Here is a 21,575-nt window from a genome sequence, read left to right as displayed (position 1 = left end):
CCAGGTACCATGCCTAATATCTCATTTAATCCCCAAGACAACCCCATTAGCAGGTTCTATACTATAATCCTCCATTTCCTAATGTGGAAAGGAGGGCACAAAGAAGTCTAACAAACAGCTTCCTCAAAGTCATGATGGAGCTGGGATTCAAACTCGGGTCCTTTTCTGCAAAGAAGTTTTTGATGCTAACCTCTGCACACTTTGGTCTGATTACCAGGAACATTATCTTTCCTGTTATGGTGGTGAGTTGACTGCTGGAATCCCAAAACCCTGGTAATGCATGAAAGGTATATAAATTAGCCATTCTCAACCTTTTCAAATACCAAATAAATTTTAACAAGCCTTTATATAAAACTGACTTTTATTACAATTAAAAAAGGACAAAGACAATTTGATAAGTGCCTTTAATTACAACATACCTGCTATTTACATGTAATCATACTTTTATATATAGCTTAAATAAGTTTTATTACATGTAAACTATAAGATATTACAAGTTGAACTCCAGTCTTTTCTGGATATTCAGAATTAAAATACTACCGGCAGAAACACACAGAAAACAAATACCCATTTCAGTTCCTCAGGTACCATTACTGGTTGAATGATCAAGATCTGGCCACAGAAGAGAAGTGGAAATATGCATCAAAACAAAACTTATTCTTAACATGACTAACAGTATTGTTATTTAAACCCTAAACATAATTAAGAATTGGATCATTAAAAATACAACTTCAATTTATATAGCACCTTTCTTCTGAAGAGTTGAAAGCATTCGTGCTTATCTCTATTATTTCGTTTGTCCCCATAACATCTCTATGAGGTAGGCAATGGTTAGTATCATTATCCCCATTTTGTATATGGAGAAACTGAGGCACAGAGAAGTTAAATCATTTGCTTGAGGTCACACAGTAAAGTCAGTGCTGGAACAGGGACCACAGCCCTGTGCTCTTGTCTCCAAAACCAATGTTTCTCTTTACACTAAATTGTCCCACTTGAGAATTTAATTCAACAACTCAATACACCTTTCCAACAAATAAAAAAATGTGCACTTTTTTCACCCATAAAATTTTTTGAAATACTATGAGCAAGATACAAACACTCTGGGATGGATGGTAGACGGATGCTACACTCTTCTAGAAAGTGCTTATGGAAATGTCTATTTTATTTTAATATGAGTTTCTTTTCCTAGTTAAAACAAAGTAGATGTCTTTACAAGAAATATATTTGAGAGAATTCTTCTAGTCACCTACCCAATTATAGCTCTAGTAGCCATATTATGTTATCTACAAACCAGGTTTATTCCTGAGTTTAAAAAGAAGGAAATATCTAAATAATAAGTTAAATCTTTGAGATAATTTTTCTCATTTACACACATTTACATAAGAGACTCAGAGTGGCAGATAGGGAATTGGGCCAATACATTTCCCGGAGAGACATGAGAACTAAGACACACAGGGGCAGCAAGTCCGAATTTTGCTCTAATCCCTACTCCCTTCGCTGCACTAGAGTCAACTATATGGTTGATACTCGAAGCAAATAAAAAGATAATTTTTAAAAAGTGTCAAGGTCGCAAGCATACTAGAATGCTCACAAATGTTTGCTGACTTGAACGTAAAGTTCAGCTTTCCTGATGCTTTTCACATTGCTTCTCCTCAAGACACGAGCATTGCTGCAGGTGTGGCCATCTTCCAGGACGTGGGCGGGCGGTGGCACATAGGAATTAAATCCTAGCATGGCTCCAGGAAAAACAAGACAAGTCCTATACTCAAAAAGTAAAGTTAAAAAAAAGCAAGCATGCTTAAGGGATGGGTTGTGAACACCACATCAGGTTCATTTATGAGTCTTATATTAAAAATACATAGAAGCTTGTCAAAGGAATGCTCAAAATCCTCAACCCATAGACTCAGGCTTTTGGTCCCAGCCTCTTCTTCTAGAGAAGGGCACTGCTGTCTTTCAGGGAAGCCTTCACTACCTACAAGAGGAGCTAAAGATTAAAAAAAAAAATTCTCTTTAAGCTTAAGAAAAGGAAATAGTTTGCTTTAAACTCATGGTTTCCAACTTGTTGAGTTAAAACCAAACCAAACCAAACCAAACCAACCAAACCAAACCAAGCCAAACCAAACCAAACCAAACCAGGACATGACAACAAGACAGTTCTGAACTGTAGGCTCTAGGGAGCAACTGGTCCTTCTTCTAGCTTTAACTGTGTCCTATTTAGAGTGCCTAACAGGTATACTAGGGGAACTTTAAAAAACTGAATGTATAAAGAGAATGAGCAGAGATATCTGTTCTGCTAATTTTGAAAAAAAGCTACACTCTAGAATACCCATTCAAAGAATTAACTGTGATGACTTACAGCAAAGTTTTACAAAACCAAAATGAAACACCCTGGCTCCTGAAGTATGTAGAAAATGAGAACTTCAGCAGCTGCACCTCCAATTCACCTACCCTAGGACCTGGAAGGTGCTTGGTTTCTCAATCCAAAGTCAGGCAGATTGCTATAAATGGCAAAGTTATTCTCCTTAGGTGGCAGCTCTACCTTTGCATGCTGAAGCACTCACAGTTTTCTTAGGACCTGGGGGATCAGAGCAAACTGGCTGTAACTTGACATCATCCTTAGGCACTGTTTCCTGGGGGAGAGGGTGCAATGGCTTCATGGTGAAAACATTTTACACTCAATTTACTTTAAAAAGGGTTTTGTTTTTTTTTTTGAGATGGAGTCTTGCTCTGTCGCCCAGGCTGGAGTGCACTGTTGAGATCTCAGCTCACTGCAACCTCTGCCTCCCAGGTTCAAGTGATTCTCCTGCCTCAGCCTCCTGAGTAGCTGGGACTACAGGCACATGCCACCATGTGTGGATAATTGTTTTTGCATTTTTAGTAGAGACAGGGTTTCATCATGTTGGCCAGGCAGGTCTCGAACTCCCAACCTCAAGTGATCCACCTGTCTCAGCCTCCCAAAGTGCTGGGATTACAGGCATGAGCCACTGCACCCGGCCTAAAAATAATTACTTCTTATAAAAAGGATTTCTTCCTCTTCACAACACTCAGCTTCCTTTTTCTTTCCTGGTAACTATGGGTCTGGTGTTGTCATAAGGATCTACCTTCCACATGCTGGACAGTGGGGGCTGCCGCTTGAGGAGACCCAGGCCAGATACAGAGCACTGCGGGGAACACTAAGCTTACTTGGTTAGAGCATGGCGCTAACATTTCTGCCTCTGTGAGTTTGATTCCACCGCATAATTTTTTAAAAGTTCTTTTCCATGGCCCCTTAGTGTCAACCATTCTTATGAAAGAAGTGAGCAACAGTGTACATGTTTTGGCAAAACTCATGATAAATAGCACCAGCATCTGCCGCCCTAGGTGGACCTGTGGCCTCACCTTGGCAGCCTGTGAGTTGGGCAGAGCTGTGATGAGGCATGGTTCTGTGCCAGCTGGCAGGGTTTGTGATACGGCAGCACTGTGATCCGTACTGGAAAGACATAATGGCATGTCCTGTGAATAGTAGATACAGAAGGCTGAGTGGGGAAGAGACCCAGGGGTATTGCTACACAAATCGACAGGCCAGTTAAGTACCAGGAGACAAACTGAGGTGGGAGGAAATAGTGACTTCATGGCTTCATTCTTTAGACTTACTCCTTAAAAGGACTAGATCTGGGGAGGGAAAAGTACTCACAAAATGTTCAAGCTAATAAGAGATATTTTTGGTCTTAAAACTAAGGTTTGAAAATTCCCAGTACTGAAAACAACTTTCTCACTCTTTTGTGAAATGGACAATTTGACCATTAGGAAGATCTTTTGAAACAATCAAGGAAAATGCTACTAAGTGTCATGAATTATTTTTTAATAAGGAGAGTACTTTAATACTGATTGGGCCCATGTAATAGACAATATGTCACTTTTGGTGTAACTATTTTTATGAGGAAAAAACGTTAACAATGAAATGCCAATTCCTATTTATAATAGACCTTTTTTGTTTAGATATATTTCAAGTTTCCCCAGAAAATATGAGGCATTAATACAACACAATTATTTAAACGGTAACAACATTAAAACATTTTACTGCTGCCAATGTAACATACAGACATCTGAGAAATGACAATTATCAACCTTTGTAATACATGATTACGCAAGGTGATATGAGACAACCCAAGGATAGCACATTTTAAAAAATACCCACAGTATACAACTGGCAAGCCAAAAAAACTTCCTGTATTAACAGAAATGATTACTGAATTGAACGCTTTTTAAAAAATGTCTTTAAAGCAAAAATTGTATTTCTCTTTTCATGTTACATTAAGAATTTGGAATATTATTTTTCAGTTAAGTCAAAGAAGAACTTGAAAAAAATAATGACATACTTCACAAATAGTAGAGACTAGATGTAAACACAGACCTAAAAATGAGCAGTAGGATTAAGAAAAACCATGAATGTTTGTTCTCTTCTGGACCATGATTTTACATTTTAATTTGGTAATTCCAGATAAAGATTCTAATTTATCATGGTTTCTGGACTGATCTCTTTAAGTTAAACATTTTCAGTCTAAGTGTGTTCAACTGGCCTAAAGCCACTGTCAGGAAAAATGTATTTAGGAAAATACACAACACAGGGCAAGAAAATACTACTGTAGAATAAGGAATTTAGATTTTACTGCAAATAAGCCATATTTGATATTAAAGACACATGTTCCTATTTTCACATCAGTCACTTATTAACACCAAACATTATACTTTTTAACTTTTCCCCATTACACATAAGCCTGTCAAGATTTCCAGGAAGTAATCATCAGTACCTACTGTGCTTCCAGCAGCCAAAGCTAAGCTGGCTGGGTACCAGAAATCAACACCTTCAGGAGAATGGCATCACAAGATTGCATGGACTCATATTAACTATTACAAGGGGCACTGGAAAAAAAGGTCATTTGCTCATTTACAGAATCCTAATTGAACTAAAGCTCTGTAATTATAGCCATGGTAATAGACCAGCTTTTTTGCACATCCTATCACATCGCTGCCTGCTGATGTTTTACACTGCCTATAAACTCTCATAATTTTAAACGGGAATGAAACAGAATGCCACAGGTGACCCACCTTGCTCCTGCTACTTGGGAGTCACGTTGTTTTGGCTTCATCCTGGCTCAAGGTTACTAGTCTCTTGCTGTTTTAGGCCAAATCTCTTATCTCTACATTTCCTCCTCTCAGGCTGAGTCAAAAGTAAGTCACATGTATAACAAAACTGTCTTAAAATACCACTGTTTTTCAGCCAAGAGAATTATGGATGCAATTTAAAGTCTAAATGTATTAATTGGAAAAATTAAATTAGAGCAACTCAAGGTTTTCCTGTAATTACCAAATGAAACTGATTGAAAAACTGTTCCTTCTAATTCTGCTTTTCCGACAAAAGTTCATCACACTTGCAGGATAAACATTCAAAATACATAATAGAACATATCCTAATTAAGCACCAGAGTTGTGTCAGAGCCAAGTATATACACACACACGTATATGTGTGTGTGTGTGTCTGTGTGTGTGTAGTTTATTACTGGTTAAGTAAATGCTCTAATTAGCAAAAATAATGAGAAATATATACAGTGACATAATGCGGTTAAATTTTAGTTCTCTGTGTTAACTACTTACTATTAATTTAGTACTCAATTAGAATTAACTCTGGGATTTTGAGGGCAGATAAATCAGTAATTAGGCTTTTTCCCACAAAGAATAGTGGTAGCTTCAAAAGCTTCAACAGACCTAATGATGTAATTTATTCAGGACAGAAAAAAAAATATGTAGCCAACATTCTTGCAAGAATTACTTTCTTATAGAATTTAAGATTTCCTCAAATATTTTCTTTTCTATATAGCGTTTTGTTCTTGTGTAGTTATCTGCCTAGGATACAGACAGGATATTGAGACCATTTCAGAAAGTAGACACACTAAAAACATTTGACAAATTAAAAAAATTTCGCATAAAACAGGTTACCCTTTCCTGCTGACTATACTTAAGAAATACCAAAAGTAGCATACAAAATGCTTCTAAACTTTCAAAATATCTGAATAAAAACAAAGATCCTACTTTTAACTGAGATCGATTTATAATTCTTACTTACAAGAAAAAAAATCTCCTAAAATTTATTTTTAAATTTCACATAACCTGCTATAATTGGCTGTAAAAAATGGATGTCAAAATAGAATTTTAAATATACAAATTGTTTTTGATAACTACCTTTCATACATTTTATTTAAACTGTAGCATTAGCTCAAGATGAAACTTTTTAAAAGAAGCCATAGGCTTTTGTCCAACTCAAATATTCAAGCCCAGATTCTGAACAAAGTAAATGTGATGAAATTTATGAAAACCTATACTATACATTCAAAACGGTGACGGTGCCTCAGTAAATATACTTCAGTAAAATATCCAGTGCTCCAAAGAGCTGAGCCATCTTTCTAAGGTTCACTCTGCTTCTCTCCCCTAGCCCTCATGGCCTGTGCTACCGTCTATTCTTTTAGCGTTTATGCCGGAGGGCCTTACAGTTCCTTTAAAAGTACACTGAAAAGACTTTATATCACAGCTTATTCTAACCACTGTTTCTCAAATTAAAAGGTATATTTCAGTGCATATTTCATGGCCACATTGCAGAACTAATATTTGAAAAGTTCTGGGGGAAATTTTGGTAATGAAATTACAAAATGACATTATTGTGAGCTTTCTATAATTTTTTTTTTTTTTTTTACTTTAGAGATCATACCTACTTTCCTGCCTTTTTGATAAGTAAGGCATGAAATGAAACAAAAGTTTTGAGCTGTAAGGTGCCTATAAAGGATGTCACTACAGGATGTCACTACAGCATGTCACTACAATGCTAGGTGTGTAAGATGACATGGCTGTTACCATGTACTAAAGAACCCCATCATGGCAGAGATCGCTCAAAGTCATTAACACAAAGCAGTGAAAATCACCAGGCAAAGCAGTGCTTATGAGAGACTGGAATTCAGAGAAATGCAAGGTACAAACTTCTCTCTAATCCAAGGGTATTCTGCTATGATCTTCTAATCAATGATGATTGTGCTTATGCACATGACATCTTCATGGGAGAGACCAGGCTGATTGCAAAATAATGACAACCAACCAGTTTACCTCAACACAGCTCACTTCGCAATGTCAGAAATGCAGTGTAGAGCAGTCACAAAGTCAAGCCATGAATACAGGGATGGAAAAACATTCCAGTGAGCTGGTCTCTGCAATTTTTAAGACACTTCATCCTCCCAATTATATTCTTTGTCATAAAGAGGAAAAACAGCAAGATTATTAAATCCAAAAAGTCACAGATGTCACAATGGGATGAAATAATTTCCTCATTTTTTTTCTTTATCAGTGTAGGAAAAGCTGTCTTTCCATAGCCCACACTCATAATAGCACTTCAGCTAGGCTCCTTTGAAAATGAAAAGTGAAGTTTCCTAATGCTGGCCTTATAAGATCTAAAGAGATGATTAAATTCAAACCAGGCTGAGCTCTTATTCTGAGCTATTTCAGCCACTGATGTTTGCAAAATATAGGAAGAAGATTCCAACAGGCAATTTGTATTGGCAAGCACTGGACTACAGAATTCATCACTGTTTTCTGAAAAAATATAATTAAACCTTAATGGAATTATGACACTTTTATGAGGTTTATAGTTCACAGCCACCTCTCATCATATTTTGTTCTTCTTTCCATTTTTACCATTTCAAGTATTGCAATATTGCCCACCATAAACCACTGAAAATGATTATTTATGTATATTCCATTTATTTCTCTAGGGAGTCTAGGTAATTTGAATCAGGAGCTCCAAGTACCATTTAAAAAGGTGAGTCTTTAAAAACCATCAGTGTTTTAAACACTTGACTAGAAAAAAGATAACAGCTCCTTGTAATGATCTAGCTTATGTGCTTTATGATATCTTTTCAAAAGGAGAGTATAAATCATTGTACATAAAATCAAAATAGTTAATATACATTTTTTTCTGGCACTTTTGAGAAATTAGGCATTGAACATAAAACATCTTATAAACTTACATAACAAAAATAAATATTTACATTTTAATCTTAGATTACCTTAGGGTAGCAGTTAACTTATGAGATGCCACACTGTTGGTGTGGGCAGCGGAGACCATGGGAAATACACATTCATGTCCACAGCCCTTCAGAGATGGATGCATGGCTGCCGTCCAAATATGTGGTCTGTGTCCCAACATAAAGATTAAGGCTCTCTGTTTTGAAGGAATGAGTTCTGGGCTTAAACAAGTCTAGAAGTACCACAATACTCATGGAAAATACTGAAAAGGCTCGGATGAGTTTTCAAACACTGGGGGAAACACGTTTTTGACTAGAAAAATAAAATAAAGCATCTAAAACTGACTTCAAGTACTTTGGGGAGAGGCTACTGATATAGAATGCCAAAATAAGAAGGAACAAAGACAGAAGAGACTCCAGGGATGTCCCTCCCCAGTCCCTTCACCCGCAGGGTCCAGATCCCCAGGTGCTGACGTGCAGCTCTTTGGGGAGGACTGGCGAGCTGGGCAGAAAGCAGCAGCCATGGTTTGTCACCATCCTAAAACACCTACATTGAGGGCAAAGGCCAAGCTTTGTGTGAAAATTTCCTTGGAATGAACCACAGGAATCTAGACATTTCAAGGGGGAAAAAGCCTTAAAGTCAATAGCAGACAAAGAAAAGGAAAGAGAAGAAGAAAAACCTGCTCTTCTGAATGGCAGTACTTTAGGCTGGGGGCATTGCGGTCCTTGGTGAGTGCAGTTTTTCCATACAGCTTGGCTTTCCTCACTAATGAGATGAGACCACTGACAGCTGGGATTTTTTGTGGGCGGTGAGGGTGCAGGAGGGAGATGTGCTTGGGTGTGCCTGTCCATCTGGCAGGCAGGGGCACACTCAGGTGCAGCCTAGTCCGTACCTTTCTGTCTCAGAAACCGAACAACTGGGAGAACAGTCGACAGGGTCTCTCTAACCATCTTCAGGTGACTAAAGCAGCATAGGAAGTATAGGTTTGTGTCACTTCTTCTCTTCCACGGAAGAAATGTCCCCAGACACTGATCACAGGCTACCCAGGATTGTCTTCTGGGTTGCTAGAGCCTGGTAATATCTCTACCTTGCTGCAAGTCACTAATGCTCTCGTAGTCGTTCTCCTTTGGGACGAGACCGTTGTGGCCATTGGTCCCCAGGGTGGCCTTTTCTTCCTCTCTGTTGAGAGTCTGTATCGCTTCATAATCAGGCTCTGGCTCCTCGCTGGGCCTCCCTGCTGGTGGAAGTATGCTGTTTGGAGTTTTTTCGAAGTCTTTAACAGTAGCATAGAGATCATTACAGGAGGAGGGCGACCTCCGTGGGTCCCCATGAATGGAGGTGTAGGTGGACTCCGGAACTGTAAGCGACTGTCCCGATTTATTCACTAACTGTCCAGGTTTATTCACCGATGAGTACATAGCTGAGATCTAGGAAACAAAGGGAGAGTTGAATAAACTTCCAGCTGTGACTTCCCCCTCCCTCTTTTTAGTGACAAGCTACACATTGAGCACTCCTGGGCTTCTGTGTGTGTACTCCTTAAAGATTTGTTCTTTCTTATCTGTCCTAATTACGGAGCACATTACTAGAGAATAATTACACACATTATCTTCAACTGTGTTAACTAGATCAGTCATATTCCCTTAATTCCATGAAAACTCAGTTTTCCTGGGTCTGCTGAGGAATTTGAGGAGAGGTGGAGTGGGAAGCTCCCAAAGCCCCCGGGGAACTGACCACAGCATGTGTTTTATTTCATTTCTGTGTCAGAATGATATTTTGCCTGAAAAAGGGCTCCACTGCTTTACAAAAAAGGACAGAAAACACATAATAGACCAGCGATTCTCAAAGTGTGGGCTGTAAACCAGCAGCGGCAGGATCTGGGAATTTGTCAGAAAGGCAAGTTCTCAGGCCTCGCCCCAGAACCACCAAATCAGAACCTCGGGGCTGGGGCCCAGCAACTGGTGCTGATTCTGATGGCCAGTAAAGTATAAGAACTCTGAATTAGACTACTCCATGCTTCCTGCATCACAGTGGTCTCCAACACCCGTTGCTGGATTCTCGTTGGTGGTACACATATATCCGAAAAGGTATTCCTGTCCATTATTTTTTGACTTAGTTGCATATTACTGGTTAAACAGACATTGACAGTCCAGGTCTAGTTTTCTTCAGTGGGAAAACTCATTCTCGCTTGCAACCAGCCAAGTCAGAAATGACAACTTACAGGATACTATTACGAGCCAGTGGCTTTCCAAGCACACCCTCACAGTCTCACTAATAAATCCTGTATCACCTCCGATATCAACAGGGATTTCATTCATTGTGAAGATTAAATATACTAATTAGGAGACTTTTGGGGAGTATTATTTTATCGTGAAAAATCACAGTTGGAAATAAGTAAAAATACGCTTCATTACCTGTGTTTATTTTTTATCACAGTGATTTGATTCATTCAAATACCCAGGAAATACATGAACATGCTTCCTCACAGATGCCTGACTTCCCAAGGGCTGAGGGACATTTTCCTGCTTTTACTTTTCTCACATACTGCGGGTGAAGTTTCCAGCTGGCCTCAAAAGCTTCTTAAGACAGGACTGCCACATGCTAACTGGTCATTTGCACGAGAACTTTTCATTACAGGCTGGTGGCTGGCTCAGTTTGGTGAGGCTTTGACAATCCAAGGGTTTACAGTTCAGAAAAACAGTCTTTGGAAAACTCTTGCTATGTTGATCTGACTATCCTAATGAATATGAAATGATTAACATTCTCACCTTAGAGGTTTTAATGAAAAAACTGCTCTCAGAATAGAAGAATTATAATTTCTTTGAATTTAATAAAAAAATTCACTGCTGTTTATAATGAAGTGCAAACAGAGAACGTATTATCTAAATGGTGGTCCAAGCCAAAAATTATATGTGGACAGATTATAAAAGGGTAAACAATGGATGACAGTGGTGAGGGGAGATGGCATACCAGTGTATTCATCACCTGGTATCATCAAGGAGGACAAACGTACCTTGACCTAGATTGTAACAATGGGAGTCAGCCCCTCACCACCGTTAGCTTCTCTCCTCAGCCTTCTTCCCCCGGTGCCTGCCATTAATGCCCCTCACTCTTTGTAAGAGTACTTGGTCTTCTGGCCTTTGTCCTCATTCATTAACTTGCAATTTAATATTGACTCTGGGAATGAACCTAGTGTGCAGAGGGTCTCACTGTACATTTCAACTTTTATAAAAGCTTCTTGAGTCTTCTCATATTCCTTTTGACTGTTTTCTATGACTATTACGACTATTATTTTTATTTTGTATACAGGTTTCTCTTCCAGCCCCCTTGCTGTTTAGCTTCTCAATTTTTCTCTTTAAAACTTTCATCGTTATTCCTCAGTCTGTAAATTGTTGCTATATTCTCATAAGTTACTCTCTTCCTTTTCCCCATTTCTCTTCTTTTTCTAATCAATCCTTTCCACAACATTCTGTTAAATTGGGATAATAGAACTTAAAGCTCAGATCTCAGCTTCAGTCTGGACTGTTTAACATTAAATTACATAAATACAAAAAAAACTTTTATATTTATTTTTCCTCTTTGTCCTAAAATGAATGTCTGTGAGTCATAGTTACGTCATGTTAAAAATTCATCAGTATAACTAGGTCCTGTTTCAAAAAATACAAACAAATGTAAGATAAGGAGCAATTTAAAATTTTACATAGTCTTTAATTCCCAGAACTCCTATATATTTTACGTTCTTGTCCCAAATGGGATCACTTTGGCTGCAGAGTAGAAAACAGAGTGGAGGGAAGCCAAGGAGCTGCCAGGGACCAGCAGGAGGGGACTGCTCTGGCCTAGGGAGGGGCGGCCGCAGTGGGCTTGAGGGAGGTGGGTACACAAAGAAAACAGTTTGGAGGTGCAACTGATGGGTCTTGGCAATTGACTGTGTTGGAGGACAGTGAGGAAAAGGAAGTATCGAGATGACCCCTAGGTTTTGGTCTGTGCAACCAGATAGACAGATGGCAGGTCCATTCTGGAGGTAGAAACATGGACGAGGGTGGGCCATATCACCTAGGGAAAGCATTTTTGCTCTTTGAACATTCAACGTGGGTGTCTATCTCCATATTCTAATGCTTTACTCAGAGTCCTATAGGAAGTGATGTACCTGCATATGTACTTTGCTCTTGTACATGTACACAATTTACTCTGCTAGGAATTCCAGATAGAAGCTATATGCAGCTAGATCAATTAAGATGTTTAGCTCTCTGAGCACAGCTCGACATTTATATATATACATATGAAAAACAGTCAAAAGGAATATGTGTATATACACATATTTCACACATATATATAATACTGGCTTTAACAATTTTAATGCTTCATTGAAAATCCACCTCGTGAGTTTTGCACCCTGGTGCTTGGGAATATGTGATCTGTTCTTGTTGGCTGCTATGTCTGACCCTAGCTTCAGCCTGGAACTGTACTTACTGAAGTTAATCTGCTCTCAGCATCCAAATTGCCACACGGAGACATCCTCTTTCTGTCTCCCAGGTGGGAGCAAATTCCCTACACTCACCTGTTCTAATTTCCTGAATTTTCCATCCCATGATTCATTTCCTTCTGATGTGGTCTTCCTGACTGCTGACTGCTCCCATGCTGGAATTTTTCTCTTCTCACTCTTCTCCCCTGCCCTCTCTATTTTTCCTCACCCTGCTTTCCTGCTCAGTTTCTTTTCCTGAGCTGACTGCTTGTCCTGCCATCCTTCTTGTCTGGCCTGCCCGTCAGTCTCTCCGAGCCATTATAAAACCAACATCCCAAGTCTTGATCTCCAAACATAGGCATAGGAGAATATTTCAGCTCTTTCAAAGGGTAACATTACAGTGCATTTATTCAAGGGGAGAAGCTCTATTCTTTACTACAGTTTTCTCTTTTTAAAAAGAAACAAAACTTACCTCTTCTTCCGTGAGGGTGGGGTCTTCTTCCCGAGACTTGTATGACAATGAGCTAAATCTCTGTCAGAACAAACACAAGCCAAGGAAAGTAGTTCGACGTTAACAATCTAACCTTTCTTTTGCACATGTTTCCTCATAATCTGTCTAGAAACGTTTTCAAATGATTTTTATGGAACCACGAAGAAATTATGGGAAGAGAAACAAACACTTATGCAATCTATTACCACATGTATGATGTTCAGGGATATCTAGTAGTATTATCCTTAGAGAAATTTCCTCTAATTTTGTATTTGGATCTGTAGGTACAAAGAAGCCAAAATAATTATTTAGACTACTGTTTCAAGTCCTAATTGTCACTGAAGGATTGATCATCCATGGAGGATTAATATTTAAAAACATGGTGTTTCTTTATCAAATGCCTGAATTTTATACTTCTACAGTTTGCTGGCGTCATCAGAAAGATCCTTAAGTCATTTGGAAACTTCAGAGCTAATGGAGAAACTGACTCATATTTCGTGTCTTGCCCCCTGCCTGATTTCTCAAGGATTTTGGCTCTTGGTTTACTGATTCTCTAACACATCCCTTGTCTTAATTTTTGGTGACCTCAACAAACGTGTATCCTTCTAAATCCCACCCTTCAGTTCCTTGACTTCCCCTGTCCCCACTGATTTTGTGCTCTGTGTCCCCTCTCCATGTCTACCCCCGGCCTCAGCACCCTCATGACTGCACCCCAGGCCTTTCTAAACCACAGCCTCTCCACCAGCCCAACTCGTTGCAACCCCTTTCAGACCAGTGCTCGTTGTCAAAGCTCACTCCTTCTGTAACCCAGTTCCAATGCTCCTTCAACACCACTGGGACCCATTCATGCTTTCAACGTCTGCCCTTCTCCTTGGTGTCCTGTACTGCTTTACTAAGCTTAAGCTCCATAGTCAACTGCCAATCATACATGAACTCAACCCTCTAGTGAGCCCTTAAAGCCACTCCGTATCATCCGATGCTTCTCCAATATACCCAGTCTCTGCTCAATTCACAGTCTACTTTGCATCTTCTCCTCTTCTCCCCAGACTTCCAGCACCTCCTCACCTATCTTCACTCTGAGCAGATGATCTTACTTCCTAGTTGGCTAAGAAAACTGAAGGAATCAGAAGAAATTTGTATCAACTCTTACCCCCACCCTCAGCCTCTGCATTAACCTATTTTCTTTCCTCCCTGTCAAATGGATTTTCCACGTTCCTCCTTCAGGCGATCCCCTCCTTCCTACACACTAGACCCTGTCTCCACATACCCATGTGTGAATACTGAGCCAGGAATTCTCCCAGTGTGGGATCATTCCCAGCCACATGCAAACATGCTGTTGTTTCTCTCATTCTAAAAACAAAACAAACCCAGTCCTACTCCGAAATTCTACCTACTCATTATCTCACTTCCTTTTTTTTTGTTTTTTTTGACAGCGTCTCACTCTGTCATCCAGGCTGGGATGCAGTGGCGTGATCTTTGCTCACTGCAGCCTTGACCTCCCAGGCTCAAGCCACTGTCCCATCTCAGCCTCCCAAGTAGCTGGGACTACAGGTGCATGCCACCATGCCCAGTTAATTTTTGTATTTTTTGTAGAGACAGGGTGCTGCTACATTGCCCCGGCTGGTCTCAAACACCTGGTTTCAAGTGATCCTCCCACCTCGGCCTCCCAAAGTGTTATGATTACAGGCATGAGTCACTGCGCCCAGCCTGTCTCACTTCTTTATAGCAAAATCTTTTAAAGAGTTGTCTAAAAAGTCAACCGAACAATTTTTCTCTTCCTATTCTCTTTCTAATCCATTTCAGTAACGTTTCTGCCTCTACCATTCCACAGAGACTGCTCTTGTCAAGGGCACCAATGAGACTCACCTTCCCTGACCTACCCGCTGCACTCGGCAGAGCGGCCCACCTCTCCTCCCTTCCTGGACATGTTCTTCACTGGCTTCCAGGACTCCACAACTTTCCTGTTTTTGTTTCCTACTTCGGTCTCTTCTGCTGGTTCCTTTTCCAGATCTCTACTCTTGGAGCTCTTCCAGCCTCTATTTACACTCACCTATCCTGTGACCTCATCCAATCTCATGACTTTTAAAACCACATTCTGTGGATGACTCCCGCATCAGCAAATCCAGCCCTGGCCTTTCCTCTTTACCCGGCTCATCAATCCAGCTACCATCTGATAAGCTCTACTTGGAAGTCCAATCGGTATCTCAAGTTAAACATACCCAACACTGAATGCTGGTTCTCCCCCCAAAACCTGCTCTGCCTGTATCCTCTTCATTTCAGTTAATGGCAATTCCATCTTTCCCACGTTGGGCCCAGCCTCGTACTCATCACTGCCTCTTCTTTATCTCACTGCGCGTAGGATCCATCCACAAATCTCTTGGCTCTGGCTTAGCTTTTCTCATCACCTCTGCTGCCTCTTCCCTGATCCAGGCCACCACCATTTCTAATCTGGTTTATTAGAGTCACCACCCAATTATTCTCCTCACTTCTACCCTTTATTTCAAAACTGGAGTCAGAGGGATCCTTTGAAAACACAGGCTGGGTTGTGCCATTCTGCTGCTCAGCACTCTAGTGACATTATTAGTGTTCAGACTATAAGCCAAGGCCATGCAGGATCGAGCTCTGGTTCTCTTTCTCCTCACTGCTGTCCTTGCTCTTCCCTCTCCAGCCACAACAGTTCCCTCCTCTTCCCTTAAAAAGCCAGTTACAAGCTCTAGCCTCAGGGGCCTCACACTGGGCATCCCCTCTGCTTCATGTGCTCTTTCCACAAAAGCACAAACCTCACCCCCTTGGCTCCTTTAACTCAAACGTCACCTTCATAGCTGGGCAGGCCCTGACCGCTCTATCCAAAACTGTACTCCCCGCCTGTTTTCTCAGTCCCCATTATTCGGTTCTATTTTTTTCTCTTATAAACTTTAAACTTTATGTCGGTCTCTTCCCACTAAGATGTACGTTCCACAGGGCAGGGATTTTGTTCATGTACATGTTTTGTTTCCAGCACTGGAAGACTGTGTGGCACACAGCAGGTGCCCATTCAGATCTTTTGTTAAATAAATGAATGAATATTAAATACTTCAAACCCTCAACTCACTTAAAATTAGGGTTGTTTATATAAAGATGATGGATTACTCATTTTTACTATATTGTGGAAGGATAATTTTATTTCCAGATGAGTATTTCTAGTTTTTAATGTGAAATCTGGAGAACTGTTTACTAGCAATGGTTAGACAACTCAGCGTCTTATCTTTCTAATGCTTGTAAGTAAAAAGCTTTATCTGGTTTAGGCAGCATGGACTTTACATCAGTTATGGTCTTTGGTTCCATGAACGGCAAAAAATTGGATTGCATTTTTGCATTTTATGAACATGTTCATAAACCCTTTTATTGGTGCTCTCAACAGCTGATTTCATGGATAATATGAAAAGTTGAAATGCATTCAGAGAACAGCACAAAGAATGACTTTCTTGGTCTAATTTATACAAACAGAGTGAGGGTTCGCCTCTGGCCATGAACTGCGGAAGGTTTTTAAGGCTACTAGTGACTGGCTAACCTGCTACTTGTCCTTCCTATGAAAATCTGAATAGAAGAGAGAACCTTCCTCTTTTCCTGTGTAGAAAACAGAAATTAATTATTAGTTGCCTGAAGTAGATGGGCCTAGTTAAATTCCAAAGAGATTTTAACAACTAGGGATGTGAACTTCATCGTGGCTCAGATATCAAGTTATCAGACACATACAGAAGGTGCGGATTGCTAATGCATTTTACAGCTTTGTTGAATATCTAAATTTAGGAAGTATAGGCTATAGTTTAGAAATGGTCACAAAATAAGATCTCCTATTGATTTATATGAAGGTTTGTACAATCAGATATAACTAGGGGCACCTGTGAGTTGGTTCCCATGGTGCCTGTTGCTATGCATCCTGATTTTTGGGGATCCTGGAAGGGGAAAGGTCACCATGCTGCTGAGGCAGCCAACAAGCAGAATGGGTAAAATGTGTGGGCCAAGAGTCCAGTTTCTCTACTTAATTCCTGGACTTCAAAATGAAGCAAACAAGATTTGGCCCTAATTAGACATGATGGAAAAAATGTGAAAATATCCAAGTAAGGTGCTGAGAGAAATATTTGATAAATACAAGTTTTTGGTATTTTATTACTTGGAGGGGGAAAAAGCCAAACACAGCTTACATGAAAACAGCTCTCATCATTCAACAAACTGGAAAGTGTTTGCAGATATTTCCCAGAACAACTCCAGGGCCAGCTAGAGTCCTAACCAGAACAGGAACCCACAAAGGCAAAACTAAAACGCCACTGCCCACCTTGTTAGTTTCACTGGTCGTGTCTGTGGCACTCTCTTCCGCCTCTCCCCCTTCCTTCTCCTGAAGGTTTTCATTCTCGTCCAGAAGCTTAACAGGGACAGGTGGTGGGGCCTCCTCTTCTGGATCACATGAATTTCCAAGGATACTCTCTACATTAACACTTTGACGACATTTTTTGTTTCTGTCCACCGAGGCATATTCAGCAAACTCAGCTTTACCTTCAGGCTGGGGCCCTGGGAGCTCTTTTGAGGCAGAAGTAGATTTTGCCTTGCCGCTGGGGCCTTTCTCCAGGTGTGCAGCTGCAGCCACCTCCTTGATCTCTTTCACAGTTTCATACAAGCAGTCCTCCACCATGTTTTCTTGGGAGGAGCTGTCCTTGAGCACTTCATAGGGCCCTTCCATCCCCAGCCCCTGGTCCCCGTCCACACTTCTCGCCGTGAGCATGGTATCCATTGCACTCTCGGGAGGGATTCTGGGCAGCTCCCGACTCTGATGACATTTTGGCTTCCCTGTGCTATCCTGGGAATCCAGCAGATCCGAAGCCGATGTCTGGACTTCCTCGTAATGCTGCATGCAGGTCAGAGTACTGTCCTCTGAAAGAACTAAAGCAGCACACACATTAAAAGTGGAGAAAGGCAAGTCTTTCAATAATCATTACCGAGAATCAGGTAATATAAAGTCAGGTTAAATCAAGATGCGTGCTTTTTATTTAACTCTCAGGCACAAATTATAGTTGTTATGACCGTCAGTTGGTATCCTCCTTCAATCACAGTTTAAAATAAAGCTGTTCATTATATCTTTCCCAATACAAGATTTAGTAAGTTATCTTGGCTCTAAGTGTAGTTCACAATTACTTTCCTTAATGTCACTCCAATGAGACTCTTGTAGGCAGATTGTCCAACGTGACCAGAAGATGACCAGTTTGATGCAGCTGAACTATGGGAGACTGGACACCAGAAAGGCAGCATGTGCAGTGACCATGGTCCCCAGTCCCACTGACCCCTGCCTGTGTGGAGGGAATTATTGGTAACCACCCTCTTTCACACAGGTCACTTTTGTTTGGCAGACATAATAGAAACTACAGGGCAAACATGCACCCTTCGCCATTAGCACAAAGGGACTGGCATCTCATACCTTGCTTCCATCTCATCCCGCCACCAACATTCCTACCTCAAATTAGAAAAAACCAAATGTGAAATTCTTGGCCAGCCACAGATATGCTATTGTATGAAGTCGTCCCTTTGTCAACCATGTTGTGAGTGCCTGCCATGCACCAGGGATGGTGCAGGGTGCTGCAGACACATCATTCAATGAAACAGAAAGCCCTGCCCTTAGGATGCAGACACAAAGTAAGCAAGTTATTCCATTAGTGTCTCACTCTGGGGAAATTAGAAATAGTGTCTTCAAGGGGTACATGAAAAAATGACAATGGATCCCCCAATCCTTCTGAACTTACCAACACCCCTGTGTGTTCTAAATCCCTGATCATCACGGAGGGGGTGAACTTTTGCTCTCTGGTTCTAGTTGTCTGCATCATGGTAGACAGAGAACAGGCACTGGTGTCCTGATTACCCCACAGTCTCCTTATCAGTAAACAGGGGTAACAGGACGCCCTCCTACCTCAGGTGAAAGCATGGTGTAAACTCTAAAGCATGAAGGAAACCTAGCTGCTCCTTCCATCAGCAAGGGTATACAGTGCATGGTGTAGAGGTGATGCAGAGTGGCTGAGTGTGTGCCCAGGGATCAGACTGCCTGGTTCCAATTATAGATCCTTAGCCTGCTGACTATATGATATCAGGCAAATTGGCAACATCTCTGTGGAAGGCAGAACGACCCTGAAAAATGTCTGCCTCCCAATTCCTGGAACCTGTGAATGTGTTATGTTTTGTGGAGGGTATGGAGGGATTAGGGTTACAGGTGGAATTAAGGCTGTTAATTAGACGACTCTGGGATGAGAGGGAAGCCTGGATTATCCAGGTGGGCCCAATGTAATCACAGGGGTCCCTATAAGTGAATTGGGAGGGGGGAGGGTCAGAGAGGGATGTGAAGAATGAGGGAGAGGCCAATGGATTCTCCTTGAGGTTTCAGGAAGGACCACAGGCCTATGGATGCCCTGATTTTAGCCCAGTGAGACCCATTTCAGACTTCTGACCTCAGCATTGCAAGTCAATAAATTTTGTTACTTTAAGGCATGAGGTTTGTGGTAATATTGTTACAGCAGCGATGTGCCCAGTTTTGTCACCTTCAAATTGTGAAGAGTAATAATACCTATCTTACAGGGTAGTGCTATTATTAGTAGTAACAGTAATCTCATGGGGTAAACGAATTAGTACATGTAAATGTACTAAAATGTACTAAAAGAGTAAATGAATTAGTACATGTACCAGTCTTAGAACAATGCCTGCACACAGAAGTGGATTAATAAGTAGTATTATTCATCCAAACGAGGTGTTCTGCTAAAACTGCTAGTAATACTAAAACTGAGCAATAACACATTTCCTACTTTTTGAGCTACGTATTTTGAAACCTAGGACTTGAGAGGTGATGAGGCCTGTGTGGAAAGCTGGTGTTTTTGCAGAACTTACTGTCCCCATTGGTCAGTGCCCCATTCTGCTCACTGCTGGCAGGAGCGTCTGTTGCCAGGCTAGTAACTGAACGGCTGAACATCTCCTTGTCTGAAGGCTGAAAACAAAAACAAAAACAAAAACAAAAAGAAATGCATCACATTGCTAAGAATCTGGACTGCAGAGCAGAGAAGATCCATGGCTTTGTCAAAAAATTAAAACAGCAGAAACAGAAAACAGAATCTCCCACAATAGTCCCCCCTTATCTACAGAGGGTACATTTCAAGACCCCCAGTGGATGCCTGAAACCATGAGTAGTACTGAACCCTATATAGACGATGTCTTTTCCTATCCATGTATGTTATACCTATGACGATATTTAATTTATAAGTACAGTAATTTAACAATAGCCACTGATAATAAAACAATAACTATAATATAATGAAAGTTATGTGAATGTGCTCTTCGTTTCTCTCAAAATATCTTGTATGGTTCTCGCCTATTTTTGGATTGTGGTTGACTGTGGGTAACTGAAACTGCAGAAATCAAAACTACAGATTGATGGGAGCTACTGTTTTTAGATTTAAATTAAGTAAAATAAAATAAACTAAATTGAGTTCCTTGTTGACTAGTCACATTTCAAGCACTCAATAGCCACATGTGGCCAGTGGATACCATATCCAATAGGAGATACAGAACACTTCCAGCACTGCGGAAAGTTCTATTAGACACTGTTGTCCCAGAATGTTAGGGGCACTGGGAATCTTCCAAAGCCATGTGCAGAGCTTCCTGCCTGGTGACCTACACAGGGCTATAGGCAGGTTGTGAGATATCAATTCCCTTAGCTCAAGGCTAAGGGAAGAGGACTGGTTGAAAAAGACCACAGCAGCCTCATCCTTACAACACAGGTGCTGTAAATCATTATTGGTAAAGGTGTGCCATGCTATGAGAAACGTGGAAAGGCATCATCACCCTTTGTCATGTGAAGGGAACAGACTGAAATCTGGTCAGAGATAGATAATGCTATTGATTTCTGAAACTATTTTAGAACCAGCAAAGCCTCTGGCTGCTAGGTTCACAGAAACAATAATATGCTGAAAATTAGCTCTGCAAACTTTTTTTCTTTTTTTTTTCCAAGATGAGGTCTCACCTTGTTGCCCAGGCTGGAGTGCAGTAGCATGATTCTAACTCACTGAAGTCTCAAACTCCTGGGCCCAAGAGATCCTCCTGCCTCAGCCTCTGGAATAGGTGGGACTACAGGTATGCGCCACTACATCTGGCTAATTTGAAACAAATTTTAAGAGATGGGATCTTGCTATGTTGCTCAGGCTGGTCTTGAACTCCTAGCCTCAAGCGATGTGCCCACCCCAGCCTCCTAAAGTGCTGGGATTACAGGCATGAGCCACTGTGTCCAGCTCTGCAAATCTTTATTCTCACAAATAAACTTAGGACATTTAGAGGGAAGAATGGCATCAATAGTTGGTTTTCTGCAGGGATAGAATGTGTAGATGCTACCCAGAACAATATGCCTGGCTCAGCTATAGCTAAGAGTAGTCAGAAGGCAAGTTGGTGTTCGTGTATTTCTTTAAATACTCAACTTGTCTCAGGTTGCAGCCTGAATCACTGCAAATGTGATTTGCTCCCTGTTCTTCTCACAGCCTGCATGTTCCAAGAGGCTATCTCATGCTCCAGGATTCTACA

The 21,575-nt window shown here is 40.8% G+C and overlaps 1 protein-coding gene across 6 annotated transcripts in view; it reads right to left on the bottom strand.

Moving 5' to 3' along the window:
• Nucleotides 1-343: 343 nt before the first annotated feature.
• The window catches only part of PAG1 (phosphoprotein membrane anchor with glycosphingolipid microdomains 1), a 144,341-nt gene continuing 123,109 nt past the window's right edge, over nucleotides 344-21,575 (bottom strand). For all 6 annotated transcript variants that reach the window (XM_003269486.4, XM_030795539.1, XM_030795538.1 and 3 more), the window contains 4 exons: nucleotides 19,896-19,992; nucleotides 17,311-17,912; nucleotides 12,978-13,037; nucleotides 344-9,473 (listed from right to left, as the gene is read on the bottom strand). In XM_003269486.4, coding sequence (XP_003269534.2) covers nucleotides 9,111-9,473; nucleotides 12,978-13,037; nucleotides 17,311-17,912; nucleotides 19,896-19,992 — 1,122 coding nt within the window. In that variant the 3' untranslated portion in view covers nucleotides 344-9,110. The remainder of the gene's footprint in view (nucleotides 9,474-12,977; nucleotides 13,038-17,310; nucleotides 17,913-19,895; nucleotides 19,993-21,575) is intronic.

The sequence above is a fragment of the Nomascus leucogenys genome, chromosome 16, assembly GCF_006542625.1.
Source record: "Nomascus leucogenys isolate Asia chromosome 16, Asia_NLE_v1, whole genome shotgun sequence".
NCBI classification, from domain to species: domain Eukaryota; kingdom Metazoa; phylum Chordata; class Mammalia; order Primates; family Hylobatidae; genus Nomascus; species Nomascus leucogenys.
Note: the sequence above shows the minus strand (reverse complement) of the source record. Positions and strands in the feature narration are given on the sequence as shown.